Raw genomic sequence first — 17,816 nt, 5'->3', positions numbered from 1 at the left:
GATTATTAACTCATAAATATGACGCTTTCATGTAGCATTTTATTCTTCCATTCATGTGCGATTATGTCGGGAGTACCGAGTAATCGCCATCGACGTATCTTCGTTAACGAATTGACGTTTGCCATTTATACGCGCGGCAGCGGGCTGAGTCGCCACGCCAGTCGCCAGATCGCGCGTTGCCGTGGCCACTCGGGCATGTCCGCCGCCTCTCGGCAGCGGCCGTTGCCGCTGCTGCCTGCTTGCCTCGGCAGCCGCCGCCATGTTCCTTTTCGGCCCGCCGGATCCTCCGTGCGTGTGTGCGTGTCGTCTGCGTCCCAAGTTGGCCCAAGTTCGAACTGTGCGCGGACACGAGGTCGAGATTGTCGAGAATGCGGAGAACGCGATGGCGAACGTTCGTCTTGATACGCGCGTTACTGTGTCGTACGTAAAAGCGATCGTATTTACTTGTGAAGCACGATATGCGTTTCTGCTTGTCGCGCCGCTCCAAGTCAACTTCTCCCGCGCGCGCGAACACGATGCTTCTTTTTTCGCGAACAGGATGCTTTACACAATAAAATATCAAAATGTCTAAACTCTCCCGCGAGCTTCGTGTAATTTCGCACGCTCATGTGCGACGTAATTATCTGTGCAACGTCGGGAGTGCCGGATAATTCTCGATATGCCTTCGCGAGTGAATTTTGTGTGAGCATTGTACCGAACGAATTGTAGTTTCGTGGAATCGCTCGTCCTTCGCGTTGCTCTTCCGTTTCGAAACGATAAAGTTGGGCGTTATCGTCGTCGGGAGTATTGTATAAAGTATCGCGCGATTTTGCGTTTTATTTATTAATTTACGGATTGGATGCGACAAAGAAAAATAACAGTGAGATTCGAGAGAAGAAAGAGGAGGAGGAAGAAGAGAAGGGGGGCATCAGCGTCGACGAACAACCAAGGGTAAATATTTTATAAATAATTTATTATTGATTGTTAGTTGCGAATTTTATGAGAATTTATATCAGAAAGATTTTCGTAAATATAATTTAATTTTTTAACATTTACTTAATGGACAAATAAAAAATTAAATGCACATAATAATTATATTTTGAAATGTCTTGGGCATTGTTTTATTTTATACATATTTATATAATTTGTTACAGATTAATGCAGTTTCAACTCTGCTGTTGCAAATCAGTGCTGGTAAGTTTATGTGTGAAATGTTTTTTAATTTTCTTAAATCAGAATAAATCTATAAAAACTATTTTACATAGGCCATGATATAGGCGATGATTTTATTTTCAAGTGCTTCTATATAAAATAAACGTAAGCAGTACTTATAAATTTGGTAATTGCCGTTATAGCTAATAATGGTCCAGAAGTGAAATGAGTAAATAGACCAAGATGTCGTCAGATTGATTGTTCGTTTTTATTTATCTAAATCCATTTTATTTCCAATCAAAGTTTGAACATTTATAAATGCATAATGCATAAATAACATGCATAAATAATTTATATTACTCATCTACAATATAAATTATGTAAATTGTTTCACATGTTCCCTATGTAAATGGTATTCTATGGTTTGTAGAAGATTTTACAGAGAAATTAATAGTAAAAATTATATTGGATTTTTTACTTATTAATATTTTTTTATTTTATATTTTTATTTTATCAATATTAAAGTCAGAGATATGAATATTTTAAAAAAAATTAATTATTTTTTTTGCATCAAGTTATTTAATTTCTTATATTCTAATAATATATTGTACGTTGCTCGTATTGTTTACAATCTATATGAAAAGATTTGTTTAAACATAACATAAACGATACATAAATAATTCATGTAGACATAATCTTGATTGACACAAACCTATTCCTAATTATGCTATTTACAGCATGGAAGAAAATCACAAAATTATAGTTTTCTTCCTTTACCTACGGGTTGGGTTCATTTTAGCTACGTAGTTGTAATATTCATTCATGAACATAGGGGCGCTTAAAAATAAGTTACAAAGTTAAACGGTGGCTGCTCAGGCTTTCTCTCTGCCCTGTTGGCCTATTCTGTAAGGATCTAAACACAATGCCAGGCAACAGGCAATAGAAACAGAAATAATGAAAGAGAGAAAGAGAAAATCTTTCCGGGAGTGCATTAAGTTCAAATTATTTAAAGATAAGATAAATTACATGTATCTTAAATAAATACAATTAATTTTGAATTTATCTAGATAAAGGAATAAAATTTTATATCTCTTTATCTCGGTAAAATTTAAAATTAAAACAATCTTGTTATTGAGAAAAATAATTCAGGATGTAAAAAAGCAATATATTTATATATTTCTATTTTGAGAATTGCAAGAAGTTAAAGAGCAAGTTAAACCGAGACATACATTAAGAATTTAATCTGCATCGGTTTAAAAATGCGATACGGTGTGAGGTTTGGCCAATGGCGATCGCCGCGCCAATTGCGGGAGCGGCCGCGCGATGGCGCTGGGATGTCGTTGGCGAGACCGTTAGGTTCGATGGTGTGCGCGACGCCGCGAGTCTCCGGAGTATTTGTCAATATCTGCTCGAGATTTTCGGCATTCTGCGTGGCGAGAGAGACAAAGAGAGACAGAGAGAGATAGAGAAAGTGCGCGCGCGCGCGCGTGCTTGACCGTGTGCTTTGCCGTGAACGCATCCCGCACGTTACGCGCGCGCGAGAGGAGCCGCCGCAGCCGCCGCTGCGCGACGACAGTTTCCCGGTTCCTCCGCAGTTCGGACAGTCCGAGTGTCCACCGTCGAGTGGTCCACCCCCATAGCCTCCGCTTGCTTAGCTTTGTTTGTGAGGGCAAACGAGCGGCCGCTCGCCGCGTCGCACGCCCGCCGTCGCGTCGCATCGCGTCGCGTCGTGCGAACCTGTCCGAGCGAGAGCTGGAGTTCGGGAGTGCGCGCGCGATAGTAGTAGTAGTAACGGCGAGATACCTGTGTGCGGCCGCGTACCCGCGAGTGACGATATCCCCGGCCGACGACGGGGAACAGGGGGAGGAGGAAGAGGAGGAGGAGGAGGAGGGCAGGAGCGGATCGCGGCGTCAGTGACGTACCTCCTCGCGCGTAATACGCGCGGAACAGCAGCGGCCAGGAGCGGCGGCCGCGCGGAGACGACGACGACGACGACGACGACGACGACGACGACGACGACGACGACGACGGTCGCGGGATATCTACACCGGAGCCACGGAACGTCCTCCTTCCTGCCCACGAATGCGGTCCACCGTCGTACATTAAGATGTAAGTACACGATTGTTGCGGTATTACGGAGATTCCCTCTCGTTTGTCACGGAGAGCGAGAGAAAGGGTCTCTCTCTCTCTCTCTCTTTCTCTCGGTTGACGTCGCACGGACCGACCTCGTCGGCGGTATTGTTATAAACAGCAACCGGTTCGTTGTTCTATAAGCCTGCACTGGAATGTACGTGTGCAACGCACCTTGTAAATGTGCACGTATACGGTGGCCCGAAAATTACGGAGTGGTCACGTTGCTCCTCGGAACGCACATTTCTTCTTGTGAGAATTAATCGATGCTTTGCAGTTTTAATTCCGATACTCTCTGACGATCGAAGCTCAAATGCATAGTCTGCGCGAGTGTCAAGTTCGCTCTGAACAGCGTGTCCCGGAATTTTTCACTCCGCCGATATTATTTCGGAGGATTGTTTCTTTCACTTTCTCCATGTCGAGCGACTGGAGCAACAGCTCCAAGATCGGCGCTCCGAATATTCTCGCAAACGGGAATCGACCCCGAGTTTCTCCCGCGATTCCAGGGAGAACTTGGCCGTCCCCACTAATTCTCGCTAATTCTCGGACACCCCGTATAACGACGTCGCCTACGCTCGCGCGTGCATGCGCGCCAGTGTTAGTGCGCACGCCACTGCTCCATCCGACCTATGTGTATGTATGATCGACACACATGTGTCGATCTCCTCTCTTCTTTCTTCATTCTGTCTCTCTCTCTCTCTCTCTCTCTCTCTCTCTCTCTCTCTCTCTCTCTCTCTCTCTCTCTCTCTCTCTCTCTGTGTTTGTAGCGCTGCTACAGGTTTAAAGGGGTATACGTGACAGGTACATGCGCGCGCGAAACCGGTTGGCCGACACTTTGGCCGGTTTTTGCAAAGGGCCAATCTGCTCCCCCCTCCCCTTCCTCCATTTGCGCCACTTCTATCCTCACCCCTTTGTTCCCTTCACCTTCTTCTTGTCACGCTCCCTCTCAGGGCCACGATTCGCTCTTGCGAAGGTGTTGCACGGGATATGGCAGAGAACTATAAGATGCAAGATATACAAGGAGGGAGCAATTGGAAAGCTAATTGAAGGATGCAAACGGGGTGGATAATTTTAGGGGCTATTACGGGGAAACATTCGATAAAAGACATTTATATTTGACGAGCCTTAAATATGAACATGTCAGATATTCACATACCTTTGCTTATCCGTTGTCATCCCTATCTGTCTCTTGGATGATTAAATTGGATTAATTTTTATCTACTTTGCAATTAAGCCGTGAGAAATTAATGTAACGTAAATTAATGTAATATAAATTCATGCAATATAACTTATTTTATACAGTGAACTTATATTTTATATATTGTTACTTTATTATAATTATTATGAAATTATCATGTTATTAAGGTTTGCGACTAATACATTTTTTTCATAGTTTATTATAACGTAAGTTTATAAATTGCATTATTACATTTATATTATATTTATAGATTGTAATATTCGTAATACTGACGAATTCCATTTAATACGGTTGTCTACTAAACCGACAAGATGCCACAAATACATCAGACTCATTCAGTTCAATTTAATCAATTCGGACTTAGACCCGGAGAGACGGATGAGGATTAAGCATGATCCATACAGAAGCACAGCTCTAAGCGACGAAGAGAGTTCTGTTCGATCCGCCGCCCTTATCGTCGGACCACCCTGGACGCGTATATATCTCAAACGTTGCATCTACCTGTCGACGTATAAGGCGCGCACTGTCTAGAGGGATACAAAACTGAAGGTGGACGGTCGTTGGCCGGGAGAGAAACGACCTGAAGTCTCGACACGCGGATGAGAGAAGAGAATAAAGTGGGATAAGAAACGAAGAATGAGAGAGAGAGAGAGAGAGAGAGAGAGAGCTGCTTTACGACAGCTATGCTCTGCCAATTCTCTCTCTGCGAGCGTTTTCAAAGACGTGATGGGAAACCGACAACGATTACGTGCTGGCCTACGTGTTCCATTGCTCGATTCATGTTTTAAGAATACGACTACAGTACGACTCTTTTGTAGCTATAATTAATATAATTTCGCGTCATTTGCGTAATGCGATGGAGTAAGTATTTGTTGTCACGAGTAAGGGGTAATGAAGCGGGAAATTTAATCAATTTGCGTGACCGTGGCAACATTATTACGCAAGGATACTCGCGTATTAAGTTATTATGCTATTATAGGTGTTTGCGAATAAAAAAATTGTACAGTACATTTTTTAGAAACTTTTTAAACCGCGTCCACTATGGCGCGGCTTTACGAATGTTCGCTATCACTACGAGAAAACTGTTTGCTTTTATCAAACTGTAATGCAAGCTGTTTAATATGAACGAGACGATGGTCTCGCAAACTGTTTTTGAATGCCTAGAGAACATTGATTTCAGAGTATGCACACTATAGTAAACAGATCGTTACTTGCCTGCGTTTCAATTTAAGCAAAACAACAGCTTCTGATTTATTAAATTTATTTATATTCTATAATTAATATTTATTACAAATTAATATTCAAGAAGAAGCATTTCAATCTTTAATTATTATTTTTTACTTTTAGCAATTTATTGATTTTACATATCGAGATTTATGTGCAACAATGGAGATAAATTGTAGTAACATTTTTTAAATTTTGTATGTTTATATATTGTACACAACACACACACACACACACACACACACGCGCGCGATATCTTAAAAATTAAAAAATAGATAAATCAATAAAGTATAAAGAAGCACACAATTTATATGTATACTTATTTTATTAAATTTTCAGCATGGTAAAATGAGGGAAAAACACTGCGACTGTACACTGCGACTATAAATGAGATTCACTTATTTTAAAATTATAATGCGCATGCATGTAGTTCTATAGGAACGCGAAATTATCATCAAGCGAATTTAACATAATATGATTTCTCTCATTTCTTCGTTATAAACGAAACGCAATCTATCGCACCAAAGTTGTTTACGCGACTTTATTAGGAAAAAATCACGTGCAACTTTGTCGCATTGATAGCAAAATAATCACGACTCGCGCTTAGCGTTTACTTTTGATTTCGATTCCCCTAGTTTGTTGTAGCTTGTTTTGACTTGTCGCGATAGCTTGAGCTTCGTCTTTTTGTATAGTTCTATGCTTTGATATCGTTTTTAAACAGAGTTCTGGCGATTAAACGTTTGCAAATAATTTTTTTATGTCCGAAGTCAGCACGACACTTGAGTAAAGGTGTCGTGCTGAATAGTTACGACAATTCTAGCGATAATTCTCGGTAGTTCTTGTGTGTGTGTGAAGTTGGCACCTCAACTTTCTGCATTGCAAGTTTTCTTGCGAGTTCTGTTTGAACCTGCAATAGTTCTACAATTTTTAATAGTTCTTAGCAATAGTTCTCCTGAAATAATATAAAAAATATAAGTTTGAAAATATGAGGTGCTAACTTTCCCGTGGCACTCCAAATTTTCAAACTTGTGTTTTTTATATTATTTCGGCGGAACTATTACTAAGAATTATCAAGAACTGTAGAACTATTGCGGATGCAAACAGAACTCGCGAGCAAACCTGCGGTGCAGAAAGTTGAGGTGCCTACTTCACACACACTCGTCTACCTCTGCTTATCGATAATCTGGCATAAGCAAATCGTGTGTAGCATATTTGATTTCTGCAATGAATTATTTATGTTTTATTGATTATAATTTATTAACACAATGTTAAATTATAATATTATTTTACCAATTTTTAATCATTTATACATAATTATACATAATTATAATTGTCTTTTATCAGTCATCAAAAATAAAATAGAAGAGATAGAGGAGTTTTTCGCTGAGATTTGATATTTTTTCTATTTTTTAATTTCTTTTCTGTGAAAATTAATTGGCTTGAAATTATGTCTCTATAATTTTTTTTAAAGAATGATATATTAATTATCGAAAGGTTCAGGAATAGTCTTGGTATGCATTTTTTACAATGAAAAAAAGATTAAACATGCTATTGAACTGGTACATAAGATGAATATGCGCGTGATATTTTTTTGTTGCAACTCGACTATATTTAACTCTCACTCGCAAGGTCGTGCAAGTGAGTCATTGTATATCGTCGATTTCTTGAAAGGAGATGGGGAAAGTTTCATGATGCGATATAACTCTCAGTCCTGTATTTAGTCGTATTGAATTGTTACATGTATCTCATATTAAAAAATATTAAATGAGATACTAAAATTAAAGTTTTTTTATATTAAAATAGATGGTTTAATAGTTACATTTTAATTAGAAATTTAAAGAATCTCAACCAATTGCAAAAAGCAAATAATTATTGTTATGAAGTATACTGCTTTTAAAGTATTATACAATACAATTGTTATGGAATACTTCGAAATATTACATACGATGTAATTTAGTGTGCTTTCCAGCAAGACACAGTGTAACACAGTGTCCACTAGTGTGAGCGAGACACACTGACATGTTCTTTCTCACACTAATGGACACTGTGTTACACTGTGTCTTGCTGGAAAGCACACTTATTTGGGTCTATTTTCTCGTTTCAAAGTTATTAATTATTCCATTAAGATATAGCTATTTTCGCTACAACAAACGTTAATAGCCAAATTTGTCATTGCTTTGTTTTCTGTAACTTCAAAATTTGGATAATCAAAATTTTTTATTAAAAAACAAAAGATAAAATAGACTTAAGAAACTTGCAGTTTTCAAATTTCGAACTTTTAGCTGACATATTGTAGAGTTAAATTCTTAAGATAATAGATCTCTCTATAAACAAGATTTTGCTGAAGTATCGAAAAATTTTGTTAGATACAAATCTGAAAATAATTTTTTTTGTGGTATTAAAATTATATAGAACGGTCAAGCATGAACAATACTATACAATAAACAATTTTGATTTTCGAAAAATCAGCTGTTACATTATTTGTAATATTTTTAAATTTTATGCATAGTATCTGATATAACTTTTTATTAAGATCCATTACCTTAATAAAAGATGTCACTCACCGAGATAAGATGCGCAATGATATATGGGGTTGTGATTACATTGAAATTCTCAGATCATCTTCCCTTATCAAAAGCATCCGTTACGATACAACACACGTAAAAACATTTAATTATAAGATCGCGCATATTAATCATCGTCATAGAATAATCATCTCCACGACACTCTCGATGTTAGTCATACGCGATGCACACTTTATTATTTTACATTGCGACGACATCAAAATGCGATCACGAAAATAATGCGGAATAAATAGGAATAAAGCTTTATAATTATCCCTGAATTCCGCAAATTAGCACAACGAACGAAATCTGTTTGTTTCGAAGTATTCAATATATTCAGTGATTCATATATGATCCTGCGCTCTCAATCCAAAAGTCGATGAACAAATTGCATTCAAAACAGGGAAAAATTTAAAGCTTAATGCAAAACACATTCGTAAATGTAAACATTGTTAAAAAATTACTGCTACGAATATTATTTACAATGAAACAATATTTAATCGTTTCCTATTCTCCCAATTCTTAAGCGACATGTTTAAATTTCGCGCACGGAATTTATAATCGTTAATTGTGAGAAACGGTTATTTGCACGCAAGTCGAAGTAATTGTCCGTAGGGGAATTAATCGTGTTCGATAAGTAACACGGTGACACATCCGCGGAGCGGACTGAGAGCGGATTATCTACCGACTGCTATCTATCGACTTAAGTTTCAACGCGCGAATGCCAATACCTTGTGTCGAGGCCTTGTGTACGAGGTTGCATGCTACCAAACAACATCAAGGTTGAACGCTAGTTGGCCTTGTTTCCTCTTTCGAGATATTTAACATTATTTTAATATTATTTAATATTATTTTGTACGAAATATCCATACGATATTATTTCGTTTTTTTGTACTTGACATTAAAGGCTAATCTACAATGTGCTTTTTGCTTCCTGTTTCTTGCCTTTTGCCTATTGTCTTTTTGCACACTGTCTTATCGTAATTGGCGAGATAAAGGTTGACAAGACTCTCAAAGAGACAAGAAACACGATTGTTAATAAAATATATAGTTCGCGGAAAGGCAAAAAGCACGAAGCAGGAAGTAAAGATCACATTGTGTAGGTTAGTCTTACAAGTTGTCATTGTTTTGTGGACTTACTCAAAGATATGGACTAAAAAATAAAAGAGCGTTTAAAATAATATTAATTAAATTTTCCTTAACAAAAGAATTTGCTTTAAACTGATTTACATACATAAGTGTATAAAGTTAATAAAGGAATTTTAAATTTTACATACAAATCTCTTTTTTTAAAATAAGAATTTGAGTGGTCGATTAATAAATGTATTTTAAAAGAATTATTGAATTTGTTATTGAAAGACTATCTTTGCGTGCGCGTTTTACACAAAAAAATATAATAATAAATGGTTTTATTACTTCTAAAAGTTTATCAGAGAAGATAAATAATATTGTACGGTTTTTTTTTTATTAAATCGAGTACAGCAGTTTTAATAAATTTGCGTTTCTCTGCATCAAGTGACCAATGATTATACGACTCACTTGATTTTCGCGCATATTACGAGTTCGTATGTCGCGGAAAAGTGAGCGCCGTTCTCGTTACACTGCACATTCGCCGATTAATCGATAGCTCGTGTCTCATCCGAAAAGCCAGTGTGCGTTGCACACATTCCCCGGCGTGCAGTGTGTCCGTATTCGCGTGTGCTGTGCGAGCAAGCAGCAATTGGCGTCGGAGGTCAACATACCGTTATAGCCGCGCGTCGTTGTCGTCGTCTCCATTTCGCGGACTGGACCGCACTCTGGATGACGGCGTCACCGATGTACGCATGACGCGCTGCGTGTGCACTAATCCGCACTGTGGACGCACCGGCCTGCGCACGTAATTGCACGTGCGTAATTACCGCGACAATGAGCGCGTACACGCCTACCTTGCACAGAGATAATATGGATAACGAGAAAGTGAGAGAGAGGGAGAGAGAGAGGAGGAGGAGAAGAAAAGAAAGGAAAAGAGAGGAAAAGAGAGAAGCGGGAAGGAGATTGGCGGAAGCCATGATCCGATGAATGCCTCTCTGACCGCTGCAGTACGCTGGGTTACGCGTAGGTGCATGTGGTGAGATGCAACGATGCTCGACCATCGGCATGAAATCTTCGTGGTACGATCGCGACGTTCGATTTCTATTGGCCGCTTGTTGATTGTTTTATGGGGACGGATATTATGTTATATAAACACACTTCTCTCTCCCTTTTTCTTTTTCTATTTGTCTCTGATGCACTTTTAATATTGATCTTAGCGACAGTTGTCTTGAATTTTTATAATTTCACGATTAATTTATTTTTCATTTTTTTAAGTTTTACGTATACCTCCATTTTTATATTAGTTTTTCAAAAAATGTGAAAGCTTTACTTTTACAGATCAGCCGTTTTACTTTTATAAAAATATTGCATGAATTGTATTTTATTCTTAATTTGTGTTTTTGTACAATTTATTTACAATAACAAAAAAGTAGAACCGTATGATAACATAAAAACATTTTTCGTATTTATTTTCTTTAAAGAAAACAAAGTAGAACAAACAAACCTAATACGAAAGTACCTCAAATAACATTCGAGGCAACGCAATACAACACGATTATGCGCAAATGGAAGCAAAGTTGAGGCGACACACGTCGCATTGCACGTGTTGCAATAAAATATATGATATTTCATATTTTAGAAGTTACAATTTTGTAAAGCAAACTAAATAATATTTGATTTATGTAATAATATATACACATAGCGCAAAACGCGGAGCTATATTATTTGTTATAAGTAAATATAAATCTAATTGCAGTTATAAAACATTTTAATATTGTATTTTATTTTTATAACATACTGTTGTATTTTTATAAAATATCGTAGTGTATTCTTTTTTTAAGAAAACAAGTTTTTTATGTTTATTCTTTTTTTAAATTTTAATTTATACGATGCCAAGATGGGTTATATTAGATGTTATACAACTATACAACTATACAACTATACGTTAAGAAAAAAAGTTTTACTATTGATTATAATTAATGTTTAGAAAGAATTTTTTGTAAACGCCAAACCGCGCAATGAGAGAAACGCATTTTTAAATAGATTTTTATAAAATGCCTAATATAACTTTTTTAAATAAAGAGCTATTTTATTGTCCAATTTATAAGATCGGAGTTATTTAAAATCTCATAATTAATGCGCAGGTGTGAAGAGGCGACTGAAGTGGAGACACATCATCAGCAAACGGCAGCTACGACGATGGGCGTCGCTGAGGACGAGACACCGTCTTCCCTGACTTCGTCACATCCGAATACCAACAATCCCAATCAGGAAGGTGAGTTTGCACGTTTACATTTACCGTAACCAAAACACATTGAGAGTCAGCGTGACGGTTTATCATTCAGATGTGGATTTAAATTCTAACGTTAAATTTCCGCAATAATTCGTTTTATAGAGATATCGTACGTTGTATCTTACGAAATTTTCCCAATTTTGGCGAATTTTGGTACGACATTTGAGCGTGATGCAGGAAAAAGGATAAAAAATCTCGTGTTGGGATTGGCCGATTTGTGCCATCGTGCACTCAAGTGCAGCGCTCGCGTGCTGCATAAGAATAAGCGCAAAGAATGAAAGTCACGTTGCTGCTCTCCAGCTGTTCTCGAGAGCGTATGTTTTGTCCCTATCCTATCGGTTTTTTGATGCAGGACATTGCCCGCGGGTGTTATCCTACATATACTGCGATGCACTTTATCTCTGCAACGCAAAAACATTATACATAATCGTTACAAATGCACATATCTAATTTAAATAAAAATTATTATTTGAAAAGTAAGTATTTTAATAATTTTAAAACTTTAATGATATAAATTTCTTGATATTTATTAAGACTTAATTTGACAAGAGAAATTCGGTTTTGTCTAAGTTCTGTATGACAAACTAACCATTGCATTATACTCACATATCAATACTATTGAAATAAAGAATTTCTATGTGAAAATTCTATGAAAATTTCAATAACAATTTTAATTTAAAATTTATTAAATTTTATAAAAGCAAGACTAATTATTTTACTGTTTTTCTCAATTTTTAAAATTATTGTTACTCTCAAATTTTCGTATTGTTTAAAGTCAGTGTACTTTCCGTCTGGCTTCGTTTCCACGCGAAAAGAATTCGCTCATTAATCGCTTTAATCGTCCTGTCGCGGAAGTTCGCAGCGCGACACGATGAAATCGCCATCCACTTGTTCTCGACGGTGACCATCGTAAAACAGTGCCTTACCTTGCCTTTCATTCCGTATTAGATTGCGATCGCGGAAGGGTAATAAGATGGACAGGACGTAGAGTGCCTTACCATATGCTTTTCTTCTTCCGCGTAATGCGCTCGAAACGTGTTTCGAATCGTCGAATTCGCCTTCACCTTGAAAAAATATGTAATTACGTTCCTCGTATAAGAGATTTGAGGTTTTACAACAATGGAGCGCTTGGAGGTCATCCAGTTTCGAATAAATTCGATATTTTTAACGCTTCTGGTTTCTGCGCAAACGTTTTTTCTTCATACCAGTTTTCAATAACAATTGTAATTCGAAAAATATTTCCAGAGGATATCTGAGCCAAAATTACGAATGGATCGGTGTAATTAATGCTCTGTTTATTTATTGCTAGCTGTGGAATGTTTTAATAATTAAATCGTCAATATAGCAATTGAGTTCAGAGTAGGCTAAACTGGTCCAAGCTGGTTCGAGCTGAATTCAGAGCTGGTCCAAAGTCGTTCATGCTGATTTTATTGCTACACTATAATACATACGCTTCTATCGAAATCTCGTAGAATTTTTCCATTCAATGCTTTAATGAGATTAAAATTTTTGTATCTCAAATCAATTTCAAGTAGTAGTTTTCTGCTATAGAAATATATAGCGGAGTATTATCTCCAATAAGGTGCATTTTTTTTACGCTGGTATGGTGCGTTATTAAAGTTCCGGTCTCGTGTAATCCTTTTTCCTTTACGGTGCACTGCGGCACGATGTCATTGCCATAATTAATTTGAATCTACCGTCGGCTAGCCATAGTCTCATTGCGTAGCCGTACATACGCAGTCGTACCGTCGTTGCTACGACGCAACGTCCTGTCCGACCAACGCTACGTCAAGTTTCAATGGGGTTTATCCAACTGCGATGTAACGTCATGCGTGCAATGCCACCGTGCTCGACCGTGCATGTCCACACGGAGCCTCAGGATAATATCCTTCGTAGAAGATTTTTCCTACTACCGTGGGCGAAAATATTTCGAGGATTTCGCGGTATATTCGCATCGTAAATGCAGAAGATAAGTTTTATGTATGGAAAATGTGGCTTTTGTATGCGCGACTGGAGGTTTATTAAGCTGTACGAGTATCGCGTATTGCAAATTAGGATATAAAACACGCGCTACATATTACATTTTATTTCTGTTCCTTTCTGTCTCTTTTCACACACACACACACACACACACACACACACACACACACACACACACACACACACACACACACAATTTTTTTTCGATTTATTTGCCGCGAAGATTCGATCATACATTTATTTCTTTACATTCAATTTTGCGTCTTGCCAATGTAGGTAATTTGTGATGAAAATGCGGCACTAAGTACGCGACCAATCTCGATACGGTTATGAACAGCGAATGAGCGACGACGAGATGATAATATAGGCGTGCATCGCTTTCTCCAAACTGTCTTAATTATTCAACGAAGAAAATGGTTCTCCCGTCTGGGGTTCCCCCCGGTTACCTCCCCTCCCTTCTTTCTCGTCTTCGATGCGGCTCTTAGCAATGCTCCTTTTGAACGTGCATGGCGAGCCGTGCTTTAAACGTGTCTTTATCGAGTCACGTTGTACACGCAGCGTGTTCTCAGAAACGCGTAATTTTGCAAGTCGCGAATTATGCAGCGTGCGGGGTCCATTGAACCACGTACTCGAGACTGAGCCGTATGTGCAGTCGTGCTACGACGCGAACCAATGCCACTCGCAGTTCCCCGAAGTGCAGCGATGCTTCTAACATATTCGCATTCGCCAGTCAGAGTTAGATTGATTCAATTTTAACGACTGATACTTCCGCTAAATCTGCGTGTCATTAATTATACTAATTGATACCCCGTACTACGGAAATAAGTCTTTAATAACCGAGGAAGAGAACTGAGGAAAAATTAATACTTAATAAATTGATATCGACAAAAATATTATTGTCAAATATCTTGATGTTGCTGGGAGTATTCAGTATTTTCTAGAAAAGTTTAATTTTTTTATGTTTATATATTTTTGTTTCCTTTGTAATTAAATTACCTTTAGAACATGAGTTAAGATATAATATCGATCTCACATTAAAAAAGAACAAAAATATCTTGTAATAATATATATTTTTTAAATATTAATTAATCAAGCTCATAATATGCAAAGCAAATTCAAGAAAGAAGAAAAACAGTCAAAAAACGAGCAATAAAAAGTTAGAAAAATTAATTAAAAATTATATAATTATTATGTTTATTCTCAAGTCACAGATAGACAAATTAAGAGAATAACATTTTAACGTAACGACAAACAGTTTTGGACTAACTTGTCTTTCTTCAGCGTACAGAAACAGTGATAATAATTCGAAATCTCTACATGCGTTAACGATATGTAGAGATTTGATGAAGAAGAACAAGTTAGTCCGAAACTGTTCGTCGTTACGTTGAAATGTTATTCTCTTAGTTTGTCTATCTACGTGACTTGAGAATAAACATGATAATTATATAATTTTTAATTAATTTTTCTAACTTTTTGTTGCTCGTTTTTGAGACCGTTTCTTCTTTCTTATATTTTTTGAAATTGATATTCAAATTGATTTAATTAATAAAATAATGTTAAAATAATATATAAGGATATATCATATATTACGAAAATTTTTGTGAGCTAATCTCGTTTATCGTTTTTCAAACTAATATTTTATTTAATATTAAATATTTTATCGAGCCAATATGTTGTGTGCTGTCGATAACATCGAATCATTCTATGTCAACTGACACTCATACTTTCGTTATCTAGACAGTTGAATTCATTGCCATATGGCAATGACACTTTACGCTTCGCGAACTTCAAACAACACTAGAATATGTTCGTGGGAGAAGGGAAGAAAGATAAACAAATTAATCTTATCACTGTTTATCTTTGGCGTTGAATATGACTCAGTTAAATTGGTTGCTATTGATTTTTCTATCAGTACAACGATTATATATCAGCAATTGATATTTTTAATTTTGCCATTGCGAGCGAGATATGTATTTCGTTTCTTGAATCAAAATTAAATTGTTCAAGTACCTTTTTATAAAGGAGGTACGAATCTTTAATATTTCGAAAAACTATTTTAATTAAATATTGACATTTATAATATTGGTACACTTATTAAGTTATATGTTGTTAAGTTCACTCGAGAGGATTTTATTCTACGAAATTGCATATCTAATAATAATATGATTGTTCCTACATTTGCTATAATCTCGAAAATCTTGAAGATATATAATTGTAACGAGGTGATTTTTATATCGGAAAACTTATCAAGTCAAGTCAAGGAATAATCATTTAATTTGCCCTAAAGAGATGGATGGAACTAATCCCTGGTTGTATCTCTGGTTGCATCTCTGGCTGTCGTTTGAATTTATCATTTATATACGTTACTGATCCTTCATTTTCTCAGACCGTTAGTTGAGGATATATATACGAGATCCCGTTTGCAGCAGGTGATTTGTGATGGAGATTATTGAAAAACATATTGCATCTCAAAACGTTGAAGTCGTTGTCTATGTATGAGTTGTCGCGAAAAATTGCATGGAAAGAGTGTATTTTCAATATCTACCAAGTTCAACGTTACCTTAATAATTTTTAACAATCTTTGTCGCGATCTCGACGCTAGTACTTTACCAGTTAGAATCTCAAAGTTCCTCTAAAAGCGTTAAAGTGAGCACTTTACACGATTGCATAGTTTTTCACGCAGCAGTTTTTCCTTTTAAAATAAACTGAAAGAAATTGATTAAAGAAAGTTTAATCTAATTTTATTAGAAGCGCGCTTATATAAAGCTAGCATAAATTTTGCGATTTTTCACAAGCTTTTGTAATTTTTTACAAGCTTTTACGATTATCTACGTCGAATACAACGAACGTATGAAATTAGCGTGAGCCTCTTATTCCAATTCATATAAGGATTAGGATTTATCTTGTTCTCAATGCAACACACGATTGTATACATTTCACCTAAGTGAACGTACAGTTATCAAAGAGGACGTTTCCTCAATTAGCCGTAGTCAACGTTCTAAAATCAGAGACGATTGTATGGAAGTTCAAGAGCTGTTCCTCTCTGCCATCTCTCGAACCACGTGACCTGCACGAGGACAGCAGCGTGTGCGGATTGCTATTTACTTAGCTCTGCCCCGTGCAACAACGCGTTTCCTTTGTTCCACCTCCGTCTCTTCATTATAGTCAATAACTCCTTTCTTGGGCCGAGAGAACGAGGCGACGTTTCTGACCTGGCACTATCATCAGCAGAGCATCTATCTCTCAACAAGTTAGCGTAGAGTGCGGAGGGAACAAAAGAATATCAGTGCTGTACCGGACCTCTCCAACTGTACTGGCAATTTACATAGTAACCGAGCCAAATCTGGGTCGAAATATGGATCCGCGAATATCGATGTCTCCGGCACGCGTCTGTGTGAATATTCCGTGGACATTGTCTCGTCGCTTTCCCCTTGCAGTATGCAGTATCGCTTCTGAAAATCAAAGAATGAAACTATGTCGCTCTTCTCACCTGGTGACCATGATAACTGATACATGACAGATTCTATAAATTCACAAAATCTATGCTTTGCATCATGGATGATTCCTTTTTTTATACAATTCTGCAGAAGAAGAAAGTAACAAGAAAGAATATTTCTTATTAAATAAAATAACAATTACATATGTGCATGTATTATAGAATAATTTCTAATGGATAATTATCATCTCGTCAAAATGGAATCCTAGCAAACCTTATCATGGCTTTTTTTTCCAACGCTTTCTACGACGCGTATTCCAAGCGCGTTTTCTTGTGGGATGAAGGAAAAGGGAAAAATGTAAATACGCGAGACAAAGGTATCGACGACGTTTCGTACGCGAGACAGAATGCATTATATAACGACCATTGTTCTCGCGACTTCCTGCGAAAGAACCGGCGAATGGCAGGAGGATGTGCGCGCATGTATATTTTTCCGTGAATATTTTTCTCGACAGTCGCGAGAAAACCGTGCGATACGCGCAAGCAAAATAGATTTCATCCAAATTGCATCGCTGTATTTTTAGGCCCTGCCTCGAAAATCGATGTTCCGAAATTCGCTCCTCGTATATTCCTATTCTACGACGTTCAAGAACCCTCGTCTTGGCTCAATTTACGTGTTGTCAAATTGTTTGCTATAAAAATTGCATATGTGCATTGCAATAAAAACATTGATAGTAATCTTATAGTAACAACTATAAATCATTTTGAATTGAAAATCAAATTAATACT

General features: G+C 37.1%; 1 protein-coding gene across 4 annotated transcripts in view; it reads left to right on the top strand.

Moving 5' to 3' along the window:
* The first annotated feature begins 295 nt into the window (after window positions 1-295).
* The window catches only part of LOC105836927 (serine/threonine-protein kinase tricornered), a 133,802-nt gene continuing 116,281 nt past the window's right edge, over window positions 296-17,816 (top strand). The window contains exons 1-3 of one of the 4 annotated variants that reach the window (XM_036293952.1): window positions 296-930; window positions 1,134-1,173; window positions 11,463-11,593. In XM_036293952.1, coding sequence (XP_036149845.1) covers window positions 11,518-11,593 — 76 coding nt within the window. In that variant the 5' untranslated portion in view covers window positions 296-930; window positions 1,134-1,173; window positions 11,463-11,517. Of the gene's footprint in view, window positions 931-1,133; window positions 1,174-2,315; window positions 3,241-11,462; window positions 11,594-17,816 lie in introns of those variants that run through there. The other 3 variants (XM_036293948.1, XM_036293950.1, XM_036293953.1) reach the window with 3 other exon arrangements.

This window comes from Monomorium pharaonis, chromosome 11 (genome assembly GCF_013373865.1).
Source record: "Monomorium pharaonis isolate MP-MQ-018 chromosome 11, ASM1337386v2, whole genome shotgun sequence".
Classification (NCBI taxonomy): domain Eukaryota; kingdom Metazoa; phylum Arthropoda; class Insecta; order Hymenoptera; family Formicidae; genus Monomorium; species Monomorium pharaonis.
Note: the sequence above shows the minus strand (reverse complement) of the source record. Positions and strands in the feature narration are given on the sequence as shown.